This window comes from Mauremys mutica, chromosome 2, assembly GCF_020497125.1.
Source record: "Mauremys mutica isolate MM-2020 ecotype Southern chromosome 2, ASM2049712v1, whole genome shotgun sequence".
Taxonomy (NCBI): Eukaryota; Metazoa; Chordata; order Testudines; family Geoemydidae; genus Mauremys; species Mauremys mutica.
In genome coordinates this window covers 5,361,988-5,383,785 of record NC_059073.1, presented here as the reverse complement: position 1 = coordinate 5,383,785, position 21,798 = coordinate 5,361,988, and the positions used below count along the sequence as shown (strand labels likewise).

General features: G+C 68.1%; 2 protein-coding genes and 2 non-coding genes across 6 annotated transcripts in view; 2 read left to right on the top strand and 2 right to left on the bottom strand.

Moving 5' to 3' along the window:
- The window catches only part of CPSF1 (cleavage and polyadenylation specific factor 1), a 36,346-nt gene extending 31,861 nt beyond the window's left edge, over window positions 1-4,485 (top strand). For both annotated transcript variants that reach the window (XM_045003749.1, XM_045003748.1), the window contains exons 32-38: window positions 262-438; window positions 588-654; window positions 1,220-1,267; window positions 2,013-2,168; window positions 3,181-3,310; window positions 4,107-4,245; window positions 4,329-4,485. In XM_045003749.1, the coding sequence (XP_044859684.1) occupies window positions 262-438; window positions 588-654; window positions 1,220-1,267; window positions 2,013-2,168; window positions 3,181-3,310; window positions 4,107-4,245; window positions 4,329-4,376 (765 nt within the window). In that variant the 3' untranslated portion in view covers window positions 4,377-4,485. The remainder of the gene's footprint in view (window positions 1-261; window positions 439-587; window positions 655-1,219; window positions 1,268-2,012; window positions 2,169-3,180; window positions 3,311-4,106; window positions 4,246-4,328) is intronic.
- A 203-nt stretch (window positions 4,486-4,688) lies between these two features.
- On the bottom strand, window positions 4,689-16,652 carry ADCK5 (aarF domain containing kinase 5). Of its 2 annotated transcripts, none has more exons than XM_045003752.1 (15): window positions 16,562-16,652; window positions 12,591-12,691; window positions 10,867-11,016; window positions 10,596-10,671; window positions 9,509-9,709; window positions 8,295-8,435; window positions 7,617-7,730; window positions 7,253-7,384; window positions 6,845-6,928; window positions 6,409-6,490; window positions 6,142-6,220; window positions 5,948-6,039; window positions 5,516-5,631; window positions 5,289-5,405; window positions 4,689-4,993 (listed from the first exon to the last, which is right to left on the bottom strand). In XM_045003752.1, the coding sequence occupies exons 1-15, from the start codon at window positions 16,577-16,579 to the stop codon at window positions 4,748-4,750; spliced, it is 1,749 nt and encodes a 582-aa protein (XP_044859687.1). In that variant the 5' UTR covers window positions 16,580-16,652; the 3' UTR covers window positions 4,689-4,747. The 2 variants fall into 2 exon arrangements, with proteins under 2 accessions (XP_044859687.1, XP_044859688.1); XM_045003753.1 differs by having other exon boundaries at window positions 4,744-4,993; window positions 5,516-5,768; window positions 16,562-16,651.
- A 1,899-nt stretch (window positions 16,653-18,551) lies between these two features.
- On the bottom strand, window positions 18,552-18,670 carry LOC123365493. The gene has a single exon (XR_006577627.1). It is a non-coding gene; the product is annotated as a 5S ribosomal RNA (ribosomal RNA).
- A 1,567-nt stretch (window positions 18,671-20,237) lies between these two features.
- Window positions 20,238-20,356, top strand: LOC123365492. The gene has a single exon (XR_006577626.1). It is a non-coding gene; the product is annotated as a 5S ribosomal RNA (ribosomal RNA).
- Window positions 20,357-21,798: the final 1,442 nt, after the last annotated feature.

The following is a 21,798-nucleotide window of genomic DNA, read 5'->3' as shown; positions in this document are numbered from 1 at the left end:
GGGTACAGGGCCTGTCCCCTCTGGCAGCGCTGGCTCTGACCAGCCCCAGGGGGTGGGGAGTGGCTGGGGGGGGGGGGGGGGGTTATGGCAGCGCTGACTCAGGCACTCCTATGGCAGCGCTGGCTCTGACCAGCCCCAGGTAGAGGCGGGCGGGCGGGGGTACTGCAGGGTACTGGTTCCAGTCGGCCCCCGGCTCAGGCACTCTGCCCCCTGCCCCATTGCCCGTCCATGGCGTGAGCCCGGCGCTCTTGCCCCCTGCAGATTTTCCTGTGGAGCCTGAAGGACAACGACCTGACGGGCATGGCCTTCATCGACACGCAGCTCTACATCCACCAGATGATCAGCGTCAAGAACTTCATCCTGGCGGCCGACGTCATGAAGAGCATCTCGCTGCTGCGCTACCAGGAGGAGAGCAAGACGCTGTCGCTCGTCAGCCGGGTGCGGGGGGCGCTGGGAGGGGGGGGAGGCTCTGCGGGTAGGAGGGGGCTGCCCGGGGCCCAGAGCAGGGCTCAGTCGCTCCGGGACGCGGTGCTGGGCCCCCGCCCGCGGCTGTGTGCTCCCCCTGACCCCTGCTTCTCCTGCTGCAGGATGCCAAGCCCCTGGAGGTCTACAGCGTGGACTTCATGGTGGACACCGACCAGCTGGGCTTCCTGGGTAGGTTCTGCTCCTTCTCCATCCCCCGCACGTGGGGCTCGGCCAGGCCTCCTGCCCGGCGCCGTGGGATCATGGAGGCCAGCGAGGGAGGGGACCCCCGTGGGCAGCCCCGGTCCCGGCTGGGCGAGCTGGTGGGGCCGGAACTGCTCAGTGTTGTGACTGTGCCGAGAACTGAGAGCTGCTGGGGGTGGGGATGTGTTGAGGGCAGAGCCAGCAGCCGCAGGTGGATCAGGATGGGAGCTGGAGCCAGGTTTGCACCCACGGCGGGGGGCTGGAGCGTGCCCCCCATTGCGGGGGGGGGGGGCTAGAGCATGCCCCCCATTGCAGGGGGGGGGCTGGAGCGTGCCCCCCATTGCAGGGGGGGCTGGAGCGTGCCCCCCATTGCGGGGGGGGGGCTAGAGCATGCCCCCCATTGCAGGGGGGGGGCTGGAGCGTGCCCCCCCATTGCGGGGGGGGGGGGCTGGAGCGTGCCCCCCATTGCGGGGGGCTCTTGGGTAGCTCTGTGTGTTTGGCGGGGCTGAAATGCTGCCCAGAGTAACGTTGCTGCTCTCCGCTCTCCCCGCAGTGTCGGATCGCGATCGCAACCTCATGGTCTATATGTACCTGCCTGAAGGTAAGGCCTTCCGCCCCCTCCGCTTCTCAGCCAGCGCCCTGCCTGCGGGCGCCGGCCCGGGGCAGCCCCTGCTCGCCCAGCGACTCGCTCTGGGATGGGGGGGGCCACTCCCTTCCCCTCTAGTGTGGACACGATGACACTCGGATTTGTCTGGAGCTTGGAGCCCAACCAACCAGGCTGGAGAAAAGCCAAGTCCGTCAGCGGCTGCCGGCTGAGCCGAGTCGGGGGGAGGGACCAGGCGATCTGTCCTTCACCCCCCGGGCCTCCGATTAGGCCAGGAACACCCCCCGTGAGCCTCCCGCTGCCAGAACCAGGGACTGGCTGACGGGACGGGTCACTGAATCGCCCCACCAGCACCTGGCACCGGCCACTGCTGGAAGACAGGTTACTAGGTCAGATGGGCCATCGGTCGGCCCCGCTGCAGCTGTTCCCCGTGGCGCTCTGAGTCTGGCCTGTTGCAGCGCCGGGTAATAATACTGTAGGGCTGCATGTAAACAAATCCACAGGAACATCTAACAACCTGCAGCCCCTAACCCTGGGGCTGGAAATTCCTTCCTGCTGCAGCCGTAGCTGGGTGGGAGCCTGGGAACTCCGGCTAGTCCAGCCCCTTCAGGACTGCAGCCCATGGAGACTCCAGCTCCCAGCATGCCATGCTCCATCGCTTCCAGAGCGGAGCATGCTGGGAGCTGGAGTCTCCATGGGCCACACCGCGCCCTGATGGAGTTGCTCCCGCTCCTTCTCTTAGCCAAGGAGAGCTTCGGTGGGATGCGGCTGCTGCGCAGGGCCGACTTCCACGTGGGCACCCATGTCAACACCTTCTGGAGGACGCCCTGCCGCTGGGCCACCGACGGTGCCACCAAGAAGTCCAGCGCCTGGGAGAGCAAGCACATCACCTGGTTCGGTAGGCTGGGCTCCGGCCCACAGGGGGCAGCGCGGCGCCCAGTTCTGACCCCACCCACGCGCTGGGGGAGCGGCCGGGCCGGGCCTCTGTTGTGCCAGGAGCTGGACAAACTGAGACGGTGCCTGTGCCGAGCGTAGGGTGACCAGACGTCCCGGGTTTGTCCCGCGTCCTGACCAACGTTAGGTCGGGACACTGGACAAACAAGCAAAGGCTCCGGAGCGGCTCGCGCCCTCCCCCGCCCCGCCTTCGCCCTCTCCTTCCCGCACTGGATCCCTCCCCAAATCCCCGCCCCCAGCCAAGCACGCCATGGCCAGGAGACGCTTGCGGAGGGAGGAGGAATCGGGGGTGGGGGGTTGTTTGGTTTTTTGCTCTGCCACCATTTTTTCCCCTCTGCCCCCGCCCTGCCCCCCGCGTCCCGATATTTGCCCTGGGTGATCTGGTCACCCTCGCCGAGCAGCTGCCACGTGTTTGGGGGCGTGGAGACTCTCCACACCTGCCGTCCGCGTGGGGCTGTGCTCTGGAGGCCTCGCCCTGCCGTGGGCCGGAAGAGACATGGGTGGACCAGCAGGGGGCCGCAGGTCTGCTGGGGGGTCGTGGCGGTGGGTGGGTGGGAGGAGCTCGTGTTCGGGGCCGGGAAGCGGAGAAGCCGCATGGTGGCTCATGGGGGCAGATGGGGTTGGAGTGACGGGCCAAGGAGAGGAAGGGCGGAGTGGGCATCAGGTGCAGTTGTGGGGCCATGGGGCAGGGCCATGGGGGGTGCACAGCCTGTGAGGGGAGCAGGGGCTCGCCTGGGGCGGTGGGAAGTGCGTCCCAGCACGGTGGGGCTAGGGGGCGGGGAAGGAGCCGGAGCTGCCAGTCCCTGCTGCAGTGGAAGGGGTTATCTTGCAGGGGGCACCTGGGTCCCGGCTGCTGCGCCCAGTCCGTTACCCAGGGCTCGCTGCTGGCCCAGGCCCGGGAGCCTCCCCTCCAAGCGGGGTTTCCGGGGGTCCCTGACGGGCCGTTCTCTCCCCAGCCACGCTGGACGGCGGGATCGGCCTCCTCCTGCCCATGCTGGAGAAGACGTACCGGCGCCTGCTGATGTTGCAAAACGCCCTCACCACCATGCTGTCGCACCATGCCGGCCTCAACCCCCGAGCCTTCAGGTACCGCCCTGCCCCCCCCTCCCCTCTGCTGTGCGCCTGGGCCGAGCTCTGTGGGCACCGTACGGAAAGATGGCATTGAGCCTGGGGGGCAGGGATCAGCTGCCGGGTGCCGGTACCCTCAGCCAGTGGGAAGGGCCCTGGGCTCAGCTGCCCCTTGCCAGGAGATGGGGTGAAGTGTCTCCAGTGTCACTCAGCCCTGGTGCCCCCCACTCCACAGCAAGCAGGCTGTGGGGCTCCTGGGGCAGGCCAGCCTCTCCTAGGACTCCATGCAGGGGGAGGGGGTGTCCTCTGCTAGGGCCCTGGGGGAGAGGAGCTGGGGCTCCGCGTGGCCCCCCTGGCCGTAGCACGACCCTGCCCTCCCACCAGCCTCACTGAGGTCAGGGGGACACCTGGGTCGTCCTATGTGCCCTGAGAAGGTGGGAAGGGGGCAGCGGCGGGGGGCAGGCCAGCCTGGCCCGAGAAGGTGGGAAGGGGGCAGCAGCGGGGGGCAGGGCAGGCCAGCCTGGCCCGAGAACGTGGGAAGGGGGCAGCGGCGGGGGGGCAGGCCAGCCTGGCCCGAGAAGGTGGGAAGGGGGCAGCGGCGGGGGGCGGGCCAGCCTGGCCCGAGAAGGTGGGAAGGGGGCAGCGGCGGGGGGCAGGCCAGCCTGGCCCGAGAAGGTGGGAAGGGGGCAGCGGCGGGGGGCAGGCCAGCCTGGCCCGAGAAGGTGGGAAGGGGGCAGCGGCGGGGGGCAGGCCAGCCTGGCCCGCGGCCCCCCCTCTAGGCTCCCCGCCGGTAGCTGCAGCTCCTCTCCCGCAGGATGCTGCATGTGGACCGCCGGATCCTGCAGAACGCCGTCCGCAACATCCTGGATGGGGAGCTGCTGAGCCGTTATCTCTACCTCAGCGCCATGGAGCGCAGCGAGCTGGCCAAGAAGATCGGCACCACGCCAGACATAGTGAGTAGCCAGCCCCCCGGCTCGGCCTGCGGGGGTGGGTTCGGCAGGGCCCTGCCCTCACCTGCCTGCTTCTTTCCCTGCAGATCCTGGAGGACTTGTTGGAAATCGACCGCGTCACGGCTCATTTCTAACGGACTCTGGGCCGACGGGCCAGCGCCTGCCCCAGCTCTTGTAAATTCCTTGGCGGCCGGGCCCAGCGTTGTACGAATGGGGGGGGTTGTAAAGAAAAACCACAACGTGCTCGTGGCTGTGGTGTTTGCTGGGTGAGGGGGCTGGCTGGGGGGAGAGACGCTGGCCGGGGGGAGAGACGCTGGCCCTCCGGCTGCAGCGGGCTGGGTGAAGGGGCAGGCGTGCGCCTGGCTGGAGAAGTGGGTGTCCCGGCCCCACCGTACAAGCTGCCGAAAAGCCATGAAGCGAGGGGGCCTGGCTCCCCCCGCCCCCCGCCGCTCCCCTTGCAGCACCACTGACCACCCGCTGTGGGGCACGTTTTATTAGTGTAAGATCAGAGTCTGTGTGGCCCCCGGAGCCGATGCAGCCACAGGGAACAGCCCAGGCTCCCGGTGGCAAGGCGCTGCCCCTGGCGTCCAATCCGGCCGGCCGGGCACAGCAGGCCTGGCTCTGCCCGTCTCCGCCGCGGCTCAGCTAGGCCTGGAGGTACTCGTAGATTTGCTCGCTCTCGGAGAGGAAGCCCACGTAGGCGAGGAAGCGAATGAGGGAGGCCATCAGCCTCATGGAGAACATCTCCTTCCTGGGGAGGAAGCAAGAGCCAGCATGGAGCGTGTGCCGGCAGCACCCCCTGGGTCGGGAGCCCGTGCGCCCCCCGGGTCGAGCCAGCCCCCTGGTGCCGGAGCCCGCGCGCGCCCCCCGGGTCGAGCCGACCCCCCGGTGCCGGAGCCCGCGCGCGCCCCCCGGGTCGAGCCGACCCCCCGGTGCCGGAGCCCGCGCGCGCCCCCCGGGTCGAGCCGACCCCCCGGTGCCGGAGCCCGCGCGCGCCCCCGGGTCGAGCCGACCCCCCGGTGCCGGAGCCCGCGCGCCCCCCCTACCTGAGGGCGATCTCGAACTTGAGGCTCTCCCACTTCACCCGGAGCCAGCAGAAGAGGGTGCTGCTGCGGATGCCTGAGGAGCTGTGGCCAGCGATCCGGCTCCAGCCCTTCACGGCGCTGTTGGGACAGAGGGGCAGGTCAGGCCCGAGGCATCACCCTGGGCCCAGCCCCACACCGGTGCGGCCCAGCGGGCTCAGCTCCCTTGCTGCGGCCTGTGGCCCCCTCACCTCTTGCCCATGACGAAGTAGCGGTCGACGGGGGCGCCCAGGGCGAGGTTGATGCTCCGCACCGTGTTGATGTTGCGGAAGACGAGCAGCATGGGCCGGGGCAGGTCCTTGAGCACCTGCATGATGCGATCGAAGTGGTGCTGGGCCATGGCCTGCATGTAGCGCGTCTCCTCCCACGTCAGGATGTTGGCCAGCCTCAGCTGCCCCATGTGGATGGGCCTCTGCATCAGGATCTCGCAGAAGAGGAAATAATCTGGGGCGAGGCCAGGCCTGGCCGTCAGGGGAGCCGGGGCAGAGCCCAGGGGCCCAGGCTAGCGACCGGAGGCTCTGAGTGAACCAGCCCCCCAGCATGGGAATTGCCTGGGGCCCCTCTCACCGTGTCCCCCACGCCCGGATCCCCCACGCCCGGAGCCCCCCCGAGCCCCCACTCACCCTTCACGCCCAGCTCGGCGGAGCAGGCCCTCATGCCCGCGTCATCCCGCAGGATGATGGCTCGCCACAGCTTGCACAGTGCCGTCCGGTCCCTGCCACGGGGAGAGGGCCCGTGTCACCCAGGGCTGCCTGCCCCACGCGGGGTGGAGACGGACCCTGGAGCGCGGCCCCCCGGCCCCCCGCCCGGTCCCTACCTCTCACTGAGGAACTCGTAGAGCCCGTGATCCAGCAGCACCAGCTGGGCCTTCCCGTCGGGGCCCCTCCGCACCAGCACTGCAACACAGAGCGGGTCACTGCACGGCGCCCTGGGCCCGGGCCCCCCACCTGCTTCCACCACTGGCCACCTCCCCTCGGCGCTCTGGGTGGGGAGGGACCCCCGGCCCAGCCTGGGGGACAGAGGCGCCCATGGAGGGCAGTGCTGGCCCAGGGAGACCCCTTCCCTGCTCCCCCAGCCCCCATACCGTTCCCAGGGTGCGGGTCCGCATGGATGAAGCCCGTGTAGAAGATCTGCTCGGCGAACATCTGGATCAGCTTGTCTGCGGTCTGCAAGAGGGCGAGACGGGGTGAGCCAGAGCACGAGCCAGAGCGCCCCGAGGTGGCAGAGGGAGTCTCGCCAAGGGGGCTCACGGGCAGGGTACATTGACCAGCGACGGCCCCTCAGCAGGTGCCATCCTTCTGCAGCGCTCGCAGAACGGGGGGCTCTGCCTGCCGGTGAATGCAGCTGCCTCCGGAGTGGACTGTCTCCACCTCGCAGCATGGGGGTGGGGAGCTTAAACGTGGCAGCCCTATGCCCGGGGCAGGTTCCCAGAATCCACTGGGACTCTGCCCCTTGGGCCCTACTTCCTGGTCCCCAGGGAGCTGGGCTCCCACTTGGCCGAACGGCAGTGCCTCACTCACGTCTCTGAGGTCCAGCCCCTGCGCCCTGATGCTCTCCACGTTGTTGATTTTGCAGCCTTCGCAGTAATCTGCCGTCAGGACTCTCTGCGGGGAGCAGACGGGGGTCAGGAGGAGCCAGGGCCCTGCTCTCCCAGGGGGCAGCCAGCAGCCAGCTCCTCGCCCCCTGCTATGGCCCCAGGGTACAGGCAGGTCCAGGTACCAGGGCGAGGGGGTCTCCTGTGCCCCCTGGGGGAGGAGCTGCTCTGGCGGTGAGGGGGTGTCCCCAGCTGCCTCCCAGGGCTCAACCCACCCGGCCACAGGGGATGGGGGGGGGGGCTGCAGCTGCCCCAGCCCAGCAGCTTAGGCTGCAGCCAGGCGTCCCACCCAGCTGGCTGCTGGAGATGGGGCCCAGCCGTCCCGCGTCCCCACCTTGCTGCACTTGTCCCAGTGCACCTTGGGGACCACGACGTAGGGGAAGTGGTGCAGGTCCCGGGCACAGCGCTCCCCGTTCCGGCCCTCGTTCTCGAAGTCCAGCTCCTGGGCCAGCGTCTCCTTCAGGTCCTGCGGAGAGGGAGGGCAGGGGCAGGCGGGCTAGCGCGAGCGTTCCCACGCCAAGGGGGGCACACGGCCCGCAGCATGGGGCACCGACTGCCCCCAGGTCAACCCTCGGTGCCTCGTCCTGCCGGCACAAAGGGAAGCTCCTGGCCCGGGATGCCCGGGGCAGGTGCTAGGAGCGCAGGCTGCTGCGGCACTAGCTGGGTGTGGGTCCAAGGGGCTCGGGCGGCGCCGGTACCTTCAGGACCCAGCTGAACCCAAAGCTGGGGTGCATGAACTCGACGATGCGCAGCAGCAGCTCCAGCGTGCGGATGTCCCCGTCGAACCTGTCCCTCAGGTCGATGTACTGCACCTGGGGAGGCGGAGACGGAGCGCGCTGGGACCCCGCCTCGGCTGCTGCTGCCCTCAGAGACGCCCAGCCACACGGGGCATCCCAGGGCCCAGAATGCAGTTCACCACCCCCAGCCTGGGACCAGGCCCCACCACGTGCAGGGGGGCTCGGGTTGGCAGCACCAGGATTGGGCAGTGCCCCCTGCAGGCAGGACTCGGACTGCAGCCCCATAGAGCCGGCAGCATCCTGGCTCCTAGTGCTGGGTATCTGTGCCCAGGAGGTGCCCGGCAGGGATCGGGGCCGCTCCATGCTGGGTGCTGCACACCCCTGCCTGGGGCAGAGCCCCCATCTCCCTCCTGGCCCCAGCCCTGGGGGAGCAGCTGCTGGAGATTTCCCATGCAGGCGAGTCCTGGCCTGTCCTCCACCCTGCAGGCCCCCTCCAGCAGCCTGAGCCGCCTGCCCCTGCCCCCACCCAGCAGCATGGGGCTGCTCTCAGCCCAGGCTGGGGCCAGGACTTGGGGGCCCCTCCGGCTCCAGGACCCCAGCAAGGGAGGTCAGCCACACCCGCCCTGCCAGCTCACGCACCTTCACAGCCACCAGGGTGCCGTCCTGGAGCCGGGCCTTGTGCACCTGGGCCAGGCTGGCCGCGGCCATGGGCTGGTAGTTGAACTCCCGGAAGAGCGCGTCGGCCGTGGCTTTGAAATCTTCCAGGAACAACTCATCCACCTGCGGCAGGAGACGGGGAGCGCTGGCCGTCAGGGAGCTGCCCTCCGGCACTGGCTCGTGCCCAGAGAGGGCAGGGGCAGCCAGACATGCCACATGCGGGGGCGCTGGTTCTGAGCGGCCCCAAGGCAGCGGAGACCAAACTGGAGTTTCCAGCTGTACCCGGTGTGCTGTGAGTTGGGGGGGGGGGGGGGTCTGTCGGGCAGGCGTCCCCCTCACCCAGCCTGCAGAAGCAGCCAGCGCCCATGCGCCAGAGGGCGGGGGGCCCGGGTGGGTGCTCAGTGGCATCCAGGAGCAGTCAGTGGTGTGCAGAATGGAGAGCTCTGCCCAGCCCACCCCTGGTGAAGCTAGGGGCAGAGGGGGCTCCAGGGCTGCCAGCCTGGCCCCTTGCTCTGGGGGCAGTGGTGGTGCCTAAGGAGAGGCCCGTCTCCAGGAGCCCCATGAAGCCCACTGCTCTGCCCCGGGGAGCCGGCCCTCACCTCCCCGTCTCCAGGAGCCCCGGGGAGCGGCACTCACCTCCCCGCACCCCGTCCCCAGGAACCCCGGGGAGCCGGCCCTCACCTCCCTGTCCCCACGGAGCCGGCACTCACCTCCCCACACCCCGTCGCCAGGAGCCCCGGGGAGCCGGCACTCACCTCCCCACACCCCGTCCCCAGGAGCCCCGGGGAGCCGGCACTCACCTCCCCGCAGTCCGTCCCCAGGAGCCCCGGGGAGCCGGCACTCACCTCCCCACACCCCGTCCCCAGGAGCCCCGGGGAGCCGGCACTCACCTCCCCGCAGTCCGTCTCCAGGAGCCCCACGGAGCCGGCCCTCACCTCCCCGCACCCCGTCCCCAGGAGCCCCACGGAGCCGGCACTCACCTCCCCCCACCCCGTCCCCAGGAGCCCCGGGGAGCCGGCCCTCACCTCCCCGCACCCCGTCCCCAGGAGCCCCGGGGAGCTGGCACTCACCTCCCCGCACCCCGTCCCCAGGGAGCCGGCCCTCACCTCCCCGCACCCCGTCCCCAGGAGCCCCGGGGAGCCGGCCCTCACCTCCCCGCACCCCGTCCCCAGGAGCCCCGGGGAGCTGGCACTCACCTCCCCGCAGCCCCTCTTGAGGGCCTGGTCCTCCAGCACGCGCAAGGTGCTGATGTACTCGGGCGGCAGGAGGTGGTTGAAGGCGCACAGGCCCTGGCCCAGCTTGATGTACAGGCCCCCATTGTAGATGGCGCCTTGCACCAGGCGGTCGGCCGCCCGCTGGTGACAGGCTGACATCACCTCCTTGTACTCTGGGCTGTTCTGACGACAAAAACACGCGGCGGGGAGCAGCCGTCAGCACCGGGGGGGGGGGGGGGGAACGGCCAGCAGGGGGCGTAGGCGCCTGGGTGTGGCCAGCAGGGGGTGTCTGGTCCCGGCCAGCAGGGGGTGCAGGCGCCGGGGTGCGGCCAGCAGGGGGTGCCTGGTCCTGGCCAGCAGGGGGCGCAGGCGCCTGGGTGCAGCCAGCAGGGGGTGTCTGGTCCCGGCCAGCAGGGGGCGCAGGCGTCTGGGTGCGACCAGCAGGGGGTGTCTGGTCCCAGCCAGCAGGGGGCGCAGGCGCCTGGGTGCGGCCAGCAGGGGGTGCCTGGTCCCGGCCAGCAGGGGGCGCAGGCGCCTGGGTGCGGCCAGCAGGGGGTGTCTGGTCCCGGCCAGCAGGGGGCGCAGGCGCCTGGGTGCGGCCAGCAGGGGGTGCCTGGTCCCGGCCAGCAGGGGGCGCAGGCGCCTGGGTGCGGCCAGCAGGGGGTGTCTGGTCCCGGCCAGCAGGGGGCGCAGGCGCCTGGGTGCGGCCAGCAGGGGGTGCCTGGTCCCGGCCAGCAGGGGGCGCAGGCGCCTGGGTGCGGCCAGCAGGGGGTGCCTGGTCCCGGCCAGCAGGGGGCATGTCCCAAGCAAAGAGGGGTAAGGGGGCTGCGATGGAGGGACATGCTCACCAGCAGGGGGCGCTGCACCCTGGGGGCTGCATGGCCAGGGAGACGGGCCCTGCCCAGGACACCAGCGGCAGCAGAGGGGCTCCAGGCAGCATCAGCACACTGACCCCATGCCCATCACCGTGGGATCGGGGCGCCGGGCAGTGACCCGACTGGCTTTGGAGGGGACTGGCACTGGGTCACAGCCCAGGGACAGGCCGGTCCCCATGTGGCAGGGAACATACCTCGTCCACGCCCCGCAGCGTCACGTGGGCCGTCCGCCAGTAATCCAGCGAGATGCACGTGCCCAGGTACAGGGACCTGCGGGGACAGGGGGGATGGCTCAGCACGGCCATGGAAGGAGGGGTGGCGACTGGCCTGGGGCCAGCAGAGAACCCAGGAGTCCTGGTTCCCCCTGCAGTGGGGCCTGGGAGCTCACGCCTTCCCCAGGCCCTAGAGTCACCTGGGTGCCTGTGTAGAGCGAGCCCCTTGTCCCCGGGCCCGGCCAACACCCACCTGCCGAAGCGCCCGACGCCCTCCACCAGCAGCCGCATCTTCCTCTGCTCCGGGGCGTCAGCCAGGCCGTAGCGTAGCCCAGCCGCCAGGGGCAGCCCCAGCCCCGCAACCAGCAGCCCCTTCCGCAGCAGCCCCCTGCACCGGTCCCAGCTGGGGGGGACAAGGGGACAGCGGTGAGAGCCCCCCCATGGCCTCCAGCCCCCCCATGTGACTGCCCTGCCCCCCCCGTGGCTACCACCCCCCTCCCTGCCACGGCCACCATGCCCCCTGTGACCACCCCTCTCTCTTGTGACCTCTCCGGCCCCTGGGACCTCCCTGCCCCCAGTGCAGCAGAGCCAGGCCACACCCTCCCCAAACAGGCCTCGGCTGGCGGCACAGCAGGGCGGGCAGTGCCCAAGCCCCTGTGACCCGGAGCCTGACCGGGTCACGCGACTAGCAGGCGAAATGACCCCAAATCTACCTTCACAGCCACACTGGAGGAGTCTGTAAATGGCCATTGGCCAGTCCGTACAGAGCTCCAGCCATGGCAGAGCCCAGAACCTGGACCGGGAGAGAATCTGCGGCGACTCCCGATTGCCTGTGGGCGTTGCTCGGGTCCGAGGTTCCCCGGGGAACCGGCCGGTCCCTGGCCGGCACTGCCTGCACTAGAGTCTATTGCTCCAGAGATCAGTCGGGCATTACCGTGTGGGTGGAACCGGGGTGTGATAATCTCACTGGCTCGGTTTCTCATTGAAGTTTGTGAGCTGCCCAATGGAGAATGACCTTGTGCTGGTGAATGCAACTAGTTCCGGGTGTATACACAGGCTTTGTTCATAGGAGGCTTCACCGCAAAGCCACAATGTTTGTGTGTATAACAACCAACGGGAGGTGAATGCAAGTAGTCCCGTGGGTGTACACGAAGCTCCACGCAGGGAACCCTGCTGGCCAGCGGCGGTCGCAGCCTGCTGGAGATCGAGACAGGAACTCCAGGGCCCTGATCCTGTAGCTCACATCTGCTTAAGCTTCATCAGGGGAAGCTTGAGTCACAAGACTGAGGTGTCCAGCTCCAGTCTGGAGCCCCCTGCTCCTCCTCGTGGAAGGATCAGGACAAACTCTACACATGGACTGGAACCCGATTCTGGCAAGAACTTTTTGCACTCAGCAGCTCACCGTGTCTGCTATGAAACGGATGGGAGAGTCTGTTCATAGCTGGATGTATAACCAGCTTTTAACCATGATCCCCTCTTGTCTTGGTTAAGAAATCTTAGCCTGGTTAATAAGAGCTGGCTGGAAGCGTGTGTTTCGGTGAGATCTGAGCTAGGGGATGCTGTGTCCGATCCCCTGTGTCCGATGCTGTGCTAGGGGATGCTGTGTCCGACTGGTAGAACTTTCTACCCAAGGGGAATCCTCAGCGTGTCTGATGGGCTGTCGGGGGGAGCCCAGGGCTGGCTCGCTCTCGGGGAGCTGTGTTGGCTCCTGGGTCACCACTAAGGTATTAGAGAAGCTGTTTTGTGGCTGGCTGGCTGAATAACCCACCAGTCTTTGCAGTTTGCCCTGCCTGAGCAATCTCAGTGTCCCCCTTCCCGTTATTTCTGCCCGGCAGGCGGGTGCAGACAGGCCTGGAGCGGGGCATGGGGTGAGCGCCATGGGGAGGAGTGTTTCCAACCCACCCAAGTGGGTAACAAGGGGACAGCCCCCCCGCCCCTGGGCTGGAGGGCTCCCGGCTCCCCGGGCGAAGGGCTTACCATTGCATCGGAGGGCTGGCCCTGTGTCGGCAGTGCAGGGCAGGCGGCTGCCACGGGCACCTCCTCTGCAGCAGGAGGGAGTGAAAGCGGCAGAGCTGCACCTGGGGGCCAAGGCACAATGATCAGCGGGACTCCGACAGTGCTGGCGAGGAACGGCCGCCCCGGCACTGCCTGCGGAACTCACTGCCACTGGGCAGCACGGAGCTGCCAGGGCCCAAGACATGCCCGGGGCACCAGCCAGAGCTCCCCCCATCCCCAGCTGCTCCCAGGGAAACACGGTGAGGCCCAGAACTGGCAGCGTGCCCATCCCACCATGCCCGGCTGCACCGCAGGCCACGCTTCTCGTGAGGGCAGCTCACGGCACCCGGAACGTGCCCGACACCGGCCATCAGAGCCACAGCGTCCCAGAGCGCAGCACCAAGGCCCCACGGCACCGGCAACCGCCTGCCGCCTCGACAGCACAGCTGCAGCCAGCGGCTGTTCACGACCACCACCCACAGCTGTGCAGAGCAGCGCACGAGGACTCCCACCCTCCCCGGCGCATCCTGCAGTGACGTGCCCCCGGGCACAAGACAAGCGGCAGAGCACGGACCGAGGGTGACCAGCTGTCCTGATTTATAGGGACAATCCCGATATTCGGGGCTTTGCCTTACACAGGCTCCTATCACCCCCCACCCCGTCCCCATTTTTCACACTTGCCAGCCAGTCACCCTACAGCAGAACCCAGGAGTCCTGCCGAGCAGGCCCCCTTCCCGCCAGCTGCCTGCGCTGGGGCACAGCAGGTGAGGACGTGGTGAGGCGGAGGCAGCGCGTGCAGCCTGCTCGAACCGTTGGGATCAGCACCGCGTTGTTACGCGGTGCAAACGGGGGTTGTCGCTCGCACGCACGTGCCGGGGGAGCAGTTTGCCTCAGCCCCTGGGGAAGTCAGAAAGCAGGCGCTGGCTGGGGTCTGGGTCTGGGTCTGGGCCGGCCAGCCTAGGAGAACGCGTTCCCCCCCCCCCAGGAGCCCGAGCAGCGCAGCCCGCACGAGCCCCACGGCGCGGAGCCGCCTGCCAGCCGCACTCAGTAACAAAGAGCAGCCGCCGCCTGGCTGCGCTTTGGTTCCTTCTTCCAAAGGTTCTCGAGACCAAACGGCCGCCGGAGCCAAACGCTGGCCCAAAGCCCGAGCAGCACAATGGGATGGGGGGTCGGGTCCTGCCCCCAGGGTGGTGGGTGAAGCTGGGGGAGGAGGGATTAGGGATGGGTGGGTGAAGCCGTGGGGGGGGGGTCAGGTCCTGTCCCCGGGGTGGGTGGGTGAAACCGGGAGGGGAGGGTTCGGGCTCGGGTCCTGCCCCCAGGGTGGTGGGTGAAGCCGGGGGAGGAGGGGTTGGATTCTGCGCTCTGGGTGGTGGGTGAAGCTGGGGAAGGAGGGGTCGGATCCTGTCCCCAGGGTGGTGGGTGAAGGAGGGAGAGGGGGGGTCGGATCCTGTCCCCAGGGTGGTGGGTGATGCCGGGGTCAGGTTCTGCGCTCAGGGTGGTGGGTGAAGGAGGGAGAGGGCGGTAGGATCCTGTCCCCGGGGTGGTGGGTGATGCCGGGGTCAGGTTCTGCGCTCAGGGTGGTGGGTGAAGGAGGGAGAGGGGGGTCGGGTCCTGTCCCCGGGGTGGTGGGTGATGCCGGGGTCAGGTTCTGCGCTCAGGGTGGTGGGTGAAGCAGGGAGGAGGGGTCGGGTCCTGCCCCAGGGTGGTGGGTGAAGGAGGGAGAGGGGGGTCGGGTCCTGTCCCCGGGGTGGTGGGTGATGCCGGGGTCAGGCTCTGCGCTCAGGGTAGTGGGTGAAGCAGGGAGGAGGGGTCGGGTCCTGCCCCAGGGTGGTGGGTGAAGGAGGGAGAGGGGGGTCGGGTCCTGTCCCCGGGGTGGTGGGTGATGCCCGGGGAGGAGGGGTCAGGTCCTGTCCCATAGGGTTGGGCCCAGCTCTGGCCGTTGTCTCTCGCCACAGCATCATGTGACACAAAGAGGTGGGGGCCTGTCCCCGTGGCACCCGCTTTATCCCCTTCCAGGGCCTGGCGCCACCAGGCTGCTGCTCCGCATCGGGCTGTGGAGGGCCAAATAAAATGATCTGGGGACCCGAAGTGGCCCTGGGGCTGCCCATCCCTGGCACAGTGCCCAGCCCAGACAGTCCCTGCCCCCGCCCCCAGGAGCCGGCGGGCGAAACCAGCTTCCCCCCGTGGGCGCTGACTGCACAACGCCTGGCTGAACCGCGGGCTCGGCACCCGGGCTCCTGCCTTCGCGCCCTCCCCAATGCCACCCAGCGAGAGGAGAGGCGGCAGATCTGCCCCCCGGGCAGCACCATGGGGGCACCCCCCCGTCCCTGTCTGGGAGCCCAGCACGGGCACTCGCAAGGAGCAGGCGGCTGTTTCCAGGCCGGATTAACAACTTGTCCTTGAGGGAGGGAACACGAAATCAAGGGGCCTCCCGCCTGTCCCACGGCGGAGCGGTTCAAGGCTGCAGCCGCAGCCCCCTCTCCTCCCCCCGCCACAGCCCCCCAGCCGGCCTTGGCGCGTCGCCTTCAGAAATCTGTTTCCCAATCAGCCTCGGGGTGTTTTTCCAGTGCCAGGCACGCTGGGCAGATCTGGGGCCCGGGCGCAAACAGCCTCCCCTGTCCTGGGAGCGAGGGCTCCGAGACACCAGCCCTGCCTGGCAAGGGCCCCCGGTGCCGCGTCCCAGCTGGGGCAACCTCTGGGGCAGACCAGGCCTGGTGAGCCCAGGCTGCACCGCCCGGGAGCAGGTATCCGCCTCCCCTGCCCCATCCTCACTAGCCAGCCACAGGGGCTGCCTGCCACGTGCTAGCCCCGTGGTCAGGGCGGGGCAGAGACCGACTCCCCAGGGCGTCTATGCTGGGGCGGGGCGGGGTGTGGGGCAGAACTGGCAGCACAGAAGCTTGGGGCTCTCGGACTGTGGGCACCCCGGGCTGGTGCAGAACCTGGGCTGGCACCATGGGGTGTGTGTACCGTAATGCACACAACACCCAGCACTCCGGGGGGGATGGGGGGGGGCGGTACCGTAATGACCATAACACCCAGCACTCAGGAACCACAGGTGTGTGTGTGGGGAATATCGTGAAATCCGCATAACACCCAGCACTAGGGAAGGAGGGGCGGTACCGTAATGCACACAGTAATGGACCTAATAATCACCCCTTGAGAAGCAGGGGGCGGGGGTGGTACCGTAATGCACCCAATAACTAGCCAGCAAGAGGTACCGGGCTGGGGTGGGGGGGGTACCGTAATCATACAATATGAAGCCCTTGGGAAGTGGTTGGCGGGGGGCTACCGTAATGCACACAATAGTCAACCCGCGGGGTGGGGGTGATACCGTAAACACAGTAACCAGACCGCGGGAAGTACTGGGTGGGAGGACGGACACCGTAATGCACCTAATAACGAGCCCGCGGGAAGTACCGGGGCGGTACCGTAATGCACACAATAGCCAGCCCGCGGGGCGATACCGTAAACCCAATAGCCAGCCCGCGGGAAGCACGGCGGGGGGGGGGGGGGGGAGGTGGTTCCGTAATGCACCCAATAACGAGACCACGGGAAGTACCGGGGTGGTACCGTAATGCACACAATAGCCATCCCGCGGAAAGTACCGGGGCGATACCGTAAACTAAGTAGCCAGCCCGCGGGAAGCAAGGGGGGGGGGGGTGTTACCGTAATGCACACAATAGCCAGCCCGCGGGAAGCAAGGGGGGGTGTTACCGTAATGCACACAATAGCCAGCCCGCGGGAAGTACCGGGGCGGTACCGTAATGCACACAATAGCCAGCCCGCGGGAAGCACGCGGGGGCGGGAGCGATACCGTAAACCCAGCAGCCAGCCCCAGCCCCAGCCCCAGCCCCGGCCCCGGCCGCCTCCCGCCCCGCAGCCAGGTGGACCCAGGCCCCAGGGTCCGGTCCCGGCAGCCCCCGCCCAGGCGTGGGGCCCGCAGTTCTCCTCACCGTCCGCCGCAGCTCCATGACCGCCGCTGTCAGCGTCCGCTACCGCCGCCACGGGCCGCCAGGACTCCGCCCCCTCACTCACCCGCGCGGTGATTGGCCCGCCCGCTCCCAGGCTCCACCCCCTCCACCAGGGCGAACGCCGATTGGGCCGCCTGGATCGGGGCGCCTCTCCTGCCCGGCTCTGACGGGACCCTGCGGATCCAGGCCCCGCCTCCATCCTACACAGCGCTCGCTGATTGGCCCGCACGCCCCCTTCGCCGTGGTGGGCAGAATGGGCGGAGCCCCGAGCTGGCCCCGCCCCCGAAGTTGGAAGGACGGGGCTGGTCCCGCTCCGCCCCCGCCCCTTGTGGCCGGGAGTTCCGCAGGCCGCGGCTCTGGCGGCTGGGCCCAGCTGGGGCTCAGGGTGGAGCCTGGGGCGTGTCCCCACGTGTGGTGCCTGCTCCCTGCCGAGCCCCTTTGATTGCTGGCCCCTGGCCGGGGCCGGGGCTGGGGCTGGCGTGACGGGTTGTGTCTGTCCTGGGGCTCATGTGGCTGCTCTCACTGTGATCTCTGAACAACTCCCGTCCCAAGCAATCCCCCGGCCGCCCTCCGTCCTGGGGTGGAGGTGAAAGCGCTGGAGTCGGTCGGGGGGACGGGAAAGCCGTGCCGGAGCTGGTGTCTCTGGCCCGGAGCTGAGCTCCGCACGTGGCACTCAGCGCAGAGAGGCCCAGGCCAGCCAGGGTTCGGCTTCTGGGGAATGGCCACCTCCTGCGCTCGGCCTCCCTGTCTGTCCCCGTTTGCTTGTCTCAGTGGAACCTGGTGGGTTTCTTGGGTTCCTGGGCCAGGCCAGTGCAGGGGGCTTTGAGGATCGGCAGGAGAGAGCCCATGACCTGGAACTAGGCTCTGCTGAGTGTGGGGTTAGTACTGAGGCTGGAGCAGCGGGCGATGCTCTCCCGGTGACCCGTGCTGCTGAGCAGACAGGCGGCTGAGCTCTGCCGCAACTGGAGATCTGCCAGGGCTTGCGGCCTTGTTCCAACAGGGAATGAATTACAGCAATTCCGCAGGGCCACCCAGAGCATTCCAGGGGCCCGGGGCCTTGGGCGGCGGGGGGCCCCCGCTTCGGCGGTAAGTCAGGGGCGGGGGGTCCTTCAGTTCTGGGACCCGCCGCCGAAGTGCCCCAAAGACCCACGGCGGGGACCCCCCCGCCGCCGAATTACCGCCGAAGCGAGACCCGCCGCCGAAGTGCAGCCCCCACCGCGGGTCTTCGGGGCACTTCGGCGGCGGGTCCCGGAACGGAAGGACCCCCCCACTCCCACGCCGAATTACCACCGAAGACCTGGCTGCACTCCGGCGGCGGGTCCCGCTTCAGCGGTAATTCGGCGGCGGGGGGATCCTTCTGTCCCGGAGAGGAAGAACCCCCAGCCAGCGAAGACCGGGAGCGAAGAAGCTCTGGGGGCCCGGGCCCCGCCAGAGTTTTTTGGGGCCCCCGGAGCGAGTGAAGGACCCTGCTCCAGGGGCCCCGAAAAACTCTCGAGGGGGCCCCTGCTGGGCCCGGGGCAAATTGCCCCACTTGCCCCCCCCTCTGGGCAGCCCTGCCAGCTGCCAAGGAGGCACGGTGCCAAAGGGCTTCCCTAAAGCAGCCACCCCCAAAGGCCTGGGCTGCGCTTTGCGGCTTTCCTTTCGCCCAGCCTCCCGCTCCCGGCGGCAGAGCCGAAGCGGCTGGCAGGGAGCGTTAGCGCAGACAGGCCTCTGGGCGCCTGCCGCCGCTTCGGCCACCTGCCCTCCCAGCCACGCCTGCTGCCAATGGGGCAAGACGGCCGGCTGGTTTCAAAGAAGAAAACCCAACCCCGCGCCATGGGTCCGGGTGCCCAAAGGCCAAGCCCTCCGCCTCGGGCACGGTGGGCGAGGCGGCTACGGCCTGGGAGACCTTAGCGGAAGCAAGCCAGGGCGAGGCGTCAAAAGCGTGTGGCCGAGGGAGAGCTGCAGCCGGGCAGCGTGAGGGAGCGTCAAAAGCCTACAGCACCCAGTATTCCCAGTAGGTCTCCCATCCAAGTACTAACCAGGCCCGCCCCTGCTTAGCTTCCGAGATCAGACGAGATCGGGCGTGTTCAGGGTGGTATGGCCGTAGACGTTGTTGCCTGCCGCTTTGTCTGCCTTTAAACAAACCGGCTGACGAGCCCTGCTGCTTCACCGATATCCAGTCCCGGCCCCTCCAGCACAGCCACGCGCCACCAGCCTCACACCCCTGCCCCCCCCACACCAACGCTCCCGCCCCGACCCACCAGCCGCAGACCCCCCCCCGCCCCCTGGCCCGCACGCACCAGCCTAACACTCCTCCCCACCCCTCACAAATACACCCCTCCCCCGCCCGCCCGCCCGCCACGCACTCGCTCCTGAACGCGGGACCCTCACAAACCCGCCGCCCCCACCCACCACACAAACCCTTACAGGAGGGTCTTACAGGAGGACCCCGGGTCTCGTCTTGTCACCATCGGAGCATCGATCCGGATCGGCAGAAGCCCGGCTCCACCCCTCCCCCATCTAACTCACCTGGCCAGTGCAGTTAAGGGGAGCAACTAGTTGGTAACAACAGCAAGACGGAGTGTGTTTGTGTCTGTGTGTGTGTGTGTGTGAATGCATGACTGTGAGATATATCTCATATGCATATCATAGAGTATTAATTGATACCTGTATTACTAATAAATGTGGCGTTTTGCCTTAATCCCCCTGAAAAGATCCTGTATAGTACTTTGAGTACAACAGGTGGGGGCTGCACTTCGGCGGCGGGTCTCGCTTCGGCGGTAATTCGGCGGCGGGGGGTCCCCGCCGTGGGTCTTTGGGGCACTTCGGCAGCGGGTCCCGGAACGGAAGGACCCCCCGCCGCTGACTTACCACCGAAGCGGGGGCCCCCACCGCCCAAGACCCCGGGCCCCCGGAATCCTCTGGGCGGCCCTGGCAGCTGGCCCTTTAAAAGCGGGAGGAGAGCGAGGCAGCTGCTGCCGTAAGGTGGCCCTTTTGCCCGGGAAGGCTGCCAGCGGGCCTGGAGCTGTCCCCGCCTCGGGGGAAGTTGGGTGCTGGTCTCCTCTGGGCTGATCCCCCTGAGGAGGAGGCCGTGGCGGTGGCGGTGGCGGTGTCCCATCCTGCCTCCCCCGGGGCCTTGCGAAGCGGGAGACGGGGCAGGACGCGGGCGAGGCCTCCGGGCGGCGCGTCCCGGGTTTCCCGGAGCGAGCAATAGGCAGGCCAAGTGCGGGAGGGCATCCCCAGGGAGGGCGGCGTGAGGTGCGGCGAGCGCCAGGAGCTGTGAGCAGAGGGCGAGCGGCAGCGGGGGTGCGTGGGGCAGCGGGGTCCTGGGCGTTGCGTTGCGCCGCGGCGCGCCTGGGGGGGGGTTGTGTCGTGGGTGGGGGCGGCGGGTTTGTGAGGGTCCCGCGTTCAGGAGCGAGTGCGCGGCTGGCGGGCGGGCGGGGGAGGGGTGTATTTGTGAGGGGTGGGGAGGAGCGTTAGGCTGGTGCGTGCGGGCCAGGGGCGGGGGGGGGGGTCTGCGGCTGGTGGGTCGGGGCGGGAGCGTTGGTGTGGGGGGGGCAGGGGTGTGAGGCTGGTGGCGCGTGGCTGTGCTGGAGGGGCCGGGACTGGATATCGGTGAAGCAGCAGGGCTCGTCAGCCGGTTTGTTTAAAGGCAGACAAAGCGGCAGGCAACAACGTCTACGGCCATACCACCCTGAACACGCCCGATCTCGTCTGATCTCGGAAGCTAAGCAGGGGCGGGCCTGGTTAGTACTTGGATGGGAGACCTACTGGGAATACTGGGTGCTGTAGGCTTTTGACGCTCCCTCACGCTGCCCGGCTGCAGCTCTCCCTCGGACACACGCTTTTGACGCCTCGCCCTGGCTTGCTTCCGCTAAGGTCTCCCAGGCCGTAGCCGCCTCGCCCACCGTGCCCGAGGCGGAGGGCTTGGCCTTTGGGCACCCGGACCCATGGCGCGGGGTTGGGTTTTCTTCTTTGAAACCAGCCGGACGTCTTGCCCCGTTGGCAGCAGGCGTGGCTGGGAGGGCAGGTGGCCGAAGCGGCGGCAGGCGCCCCGAGGCCCGTCTGCGCTAACGCTCCCTGCCAGCCGCTTCGGCTCCGCCGCCGGGAGCGGGAGGCTGGGCGAAAGGAAAGCCGCAAAGCGCAGCCCGGGCCTTTGGGGGTGGCTGCTTTAGGGAAGCCCTTTGGCAGCGTGCCTCCTTGGCAGCTGGCAGGGCCGCCCGGGCTGGGGGCAAGTGCGGCAATTTGCCCCGGGCCCAGCAGGGGCCCCCTCGAGAGTTTTTCGGGGCCCCTGGAGCAGGGTCCTTCACTCGCTCCGGGGCCCCCAGAAAACTCTGGCGGGGCCCGGGCCCCCGGAGCTTCTTCGCTCCCGGTCTTCGCTGGTGTGGGGTCCTTCCTCTCCAGGACAGAAGGACCCCCCCGCCGCCGAATTACCGCCGAAGCGAGACCCGCCGCCGAAGTGCAGCCCCCACCTGTTGTACTCAAAGTACTATACAGGATCTTTTCAGGGGGATTAAGGCAAAACGCCACATTTATTAGTAATACAGGTATCAATTAATACTCTATGATATGCATATGAGATATATCTCACAGTCATGCATTCACACACACACACAGACACAAACACACTCCGTCTTGCTGTTGTTACCAACTAGTTGCTCCCCTTAACTGCACTGGCCAGGTGAGTTAGATGGGGGAGGGGTGGAGCCGGGCTTCTGCCGATCCGGATCGATGCTCCGATGGTGACAAGACGAGACCCGGGGTCCTCCTGTAAGACACCTCACATTTATAGCAGCTTCCCTTTTATGCAAATCTAGACCAGATTCAAAATCTGGGTCTGTGTCCGTTGGTCTTTGTGCTGCTTTTCTCTGGGTGTTGTCCCAATGCTGCTCAAAGAGGGTGTTTTCTAAAGCAGGTGCTGGCTTCTAATCCCTGAGGCCGTCAATATGTCTGTGCTTCTTTGTGGGGCCCACTTGACAAGCTGTATTGTCCTTTGCTCTGGCTCCCATTCCCTCTGCAACTGTTGTCGCTGTCTGGAGGTGGGTGTCTTCCAAGCCTCCCTCAGGGTATGGCTACACTTACGGTTTGCAGCGCTGGAAAGCCTCCACCAGCGCTGCAATTAGTAAGTGGCCACACCTGCAAGGCACTTCCAGCGCTGCAACTCCCTGGCTGCAGCGCTGGCCGAACACCCCTCTCGGCATGGGGAATAAGGATTCCAGCGCTGGTGCTGCAGCGCT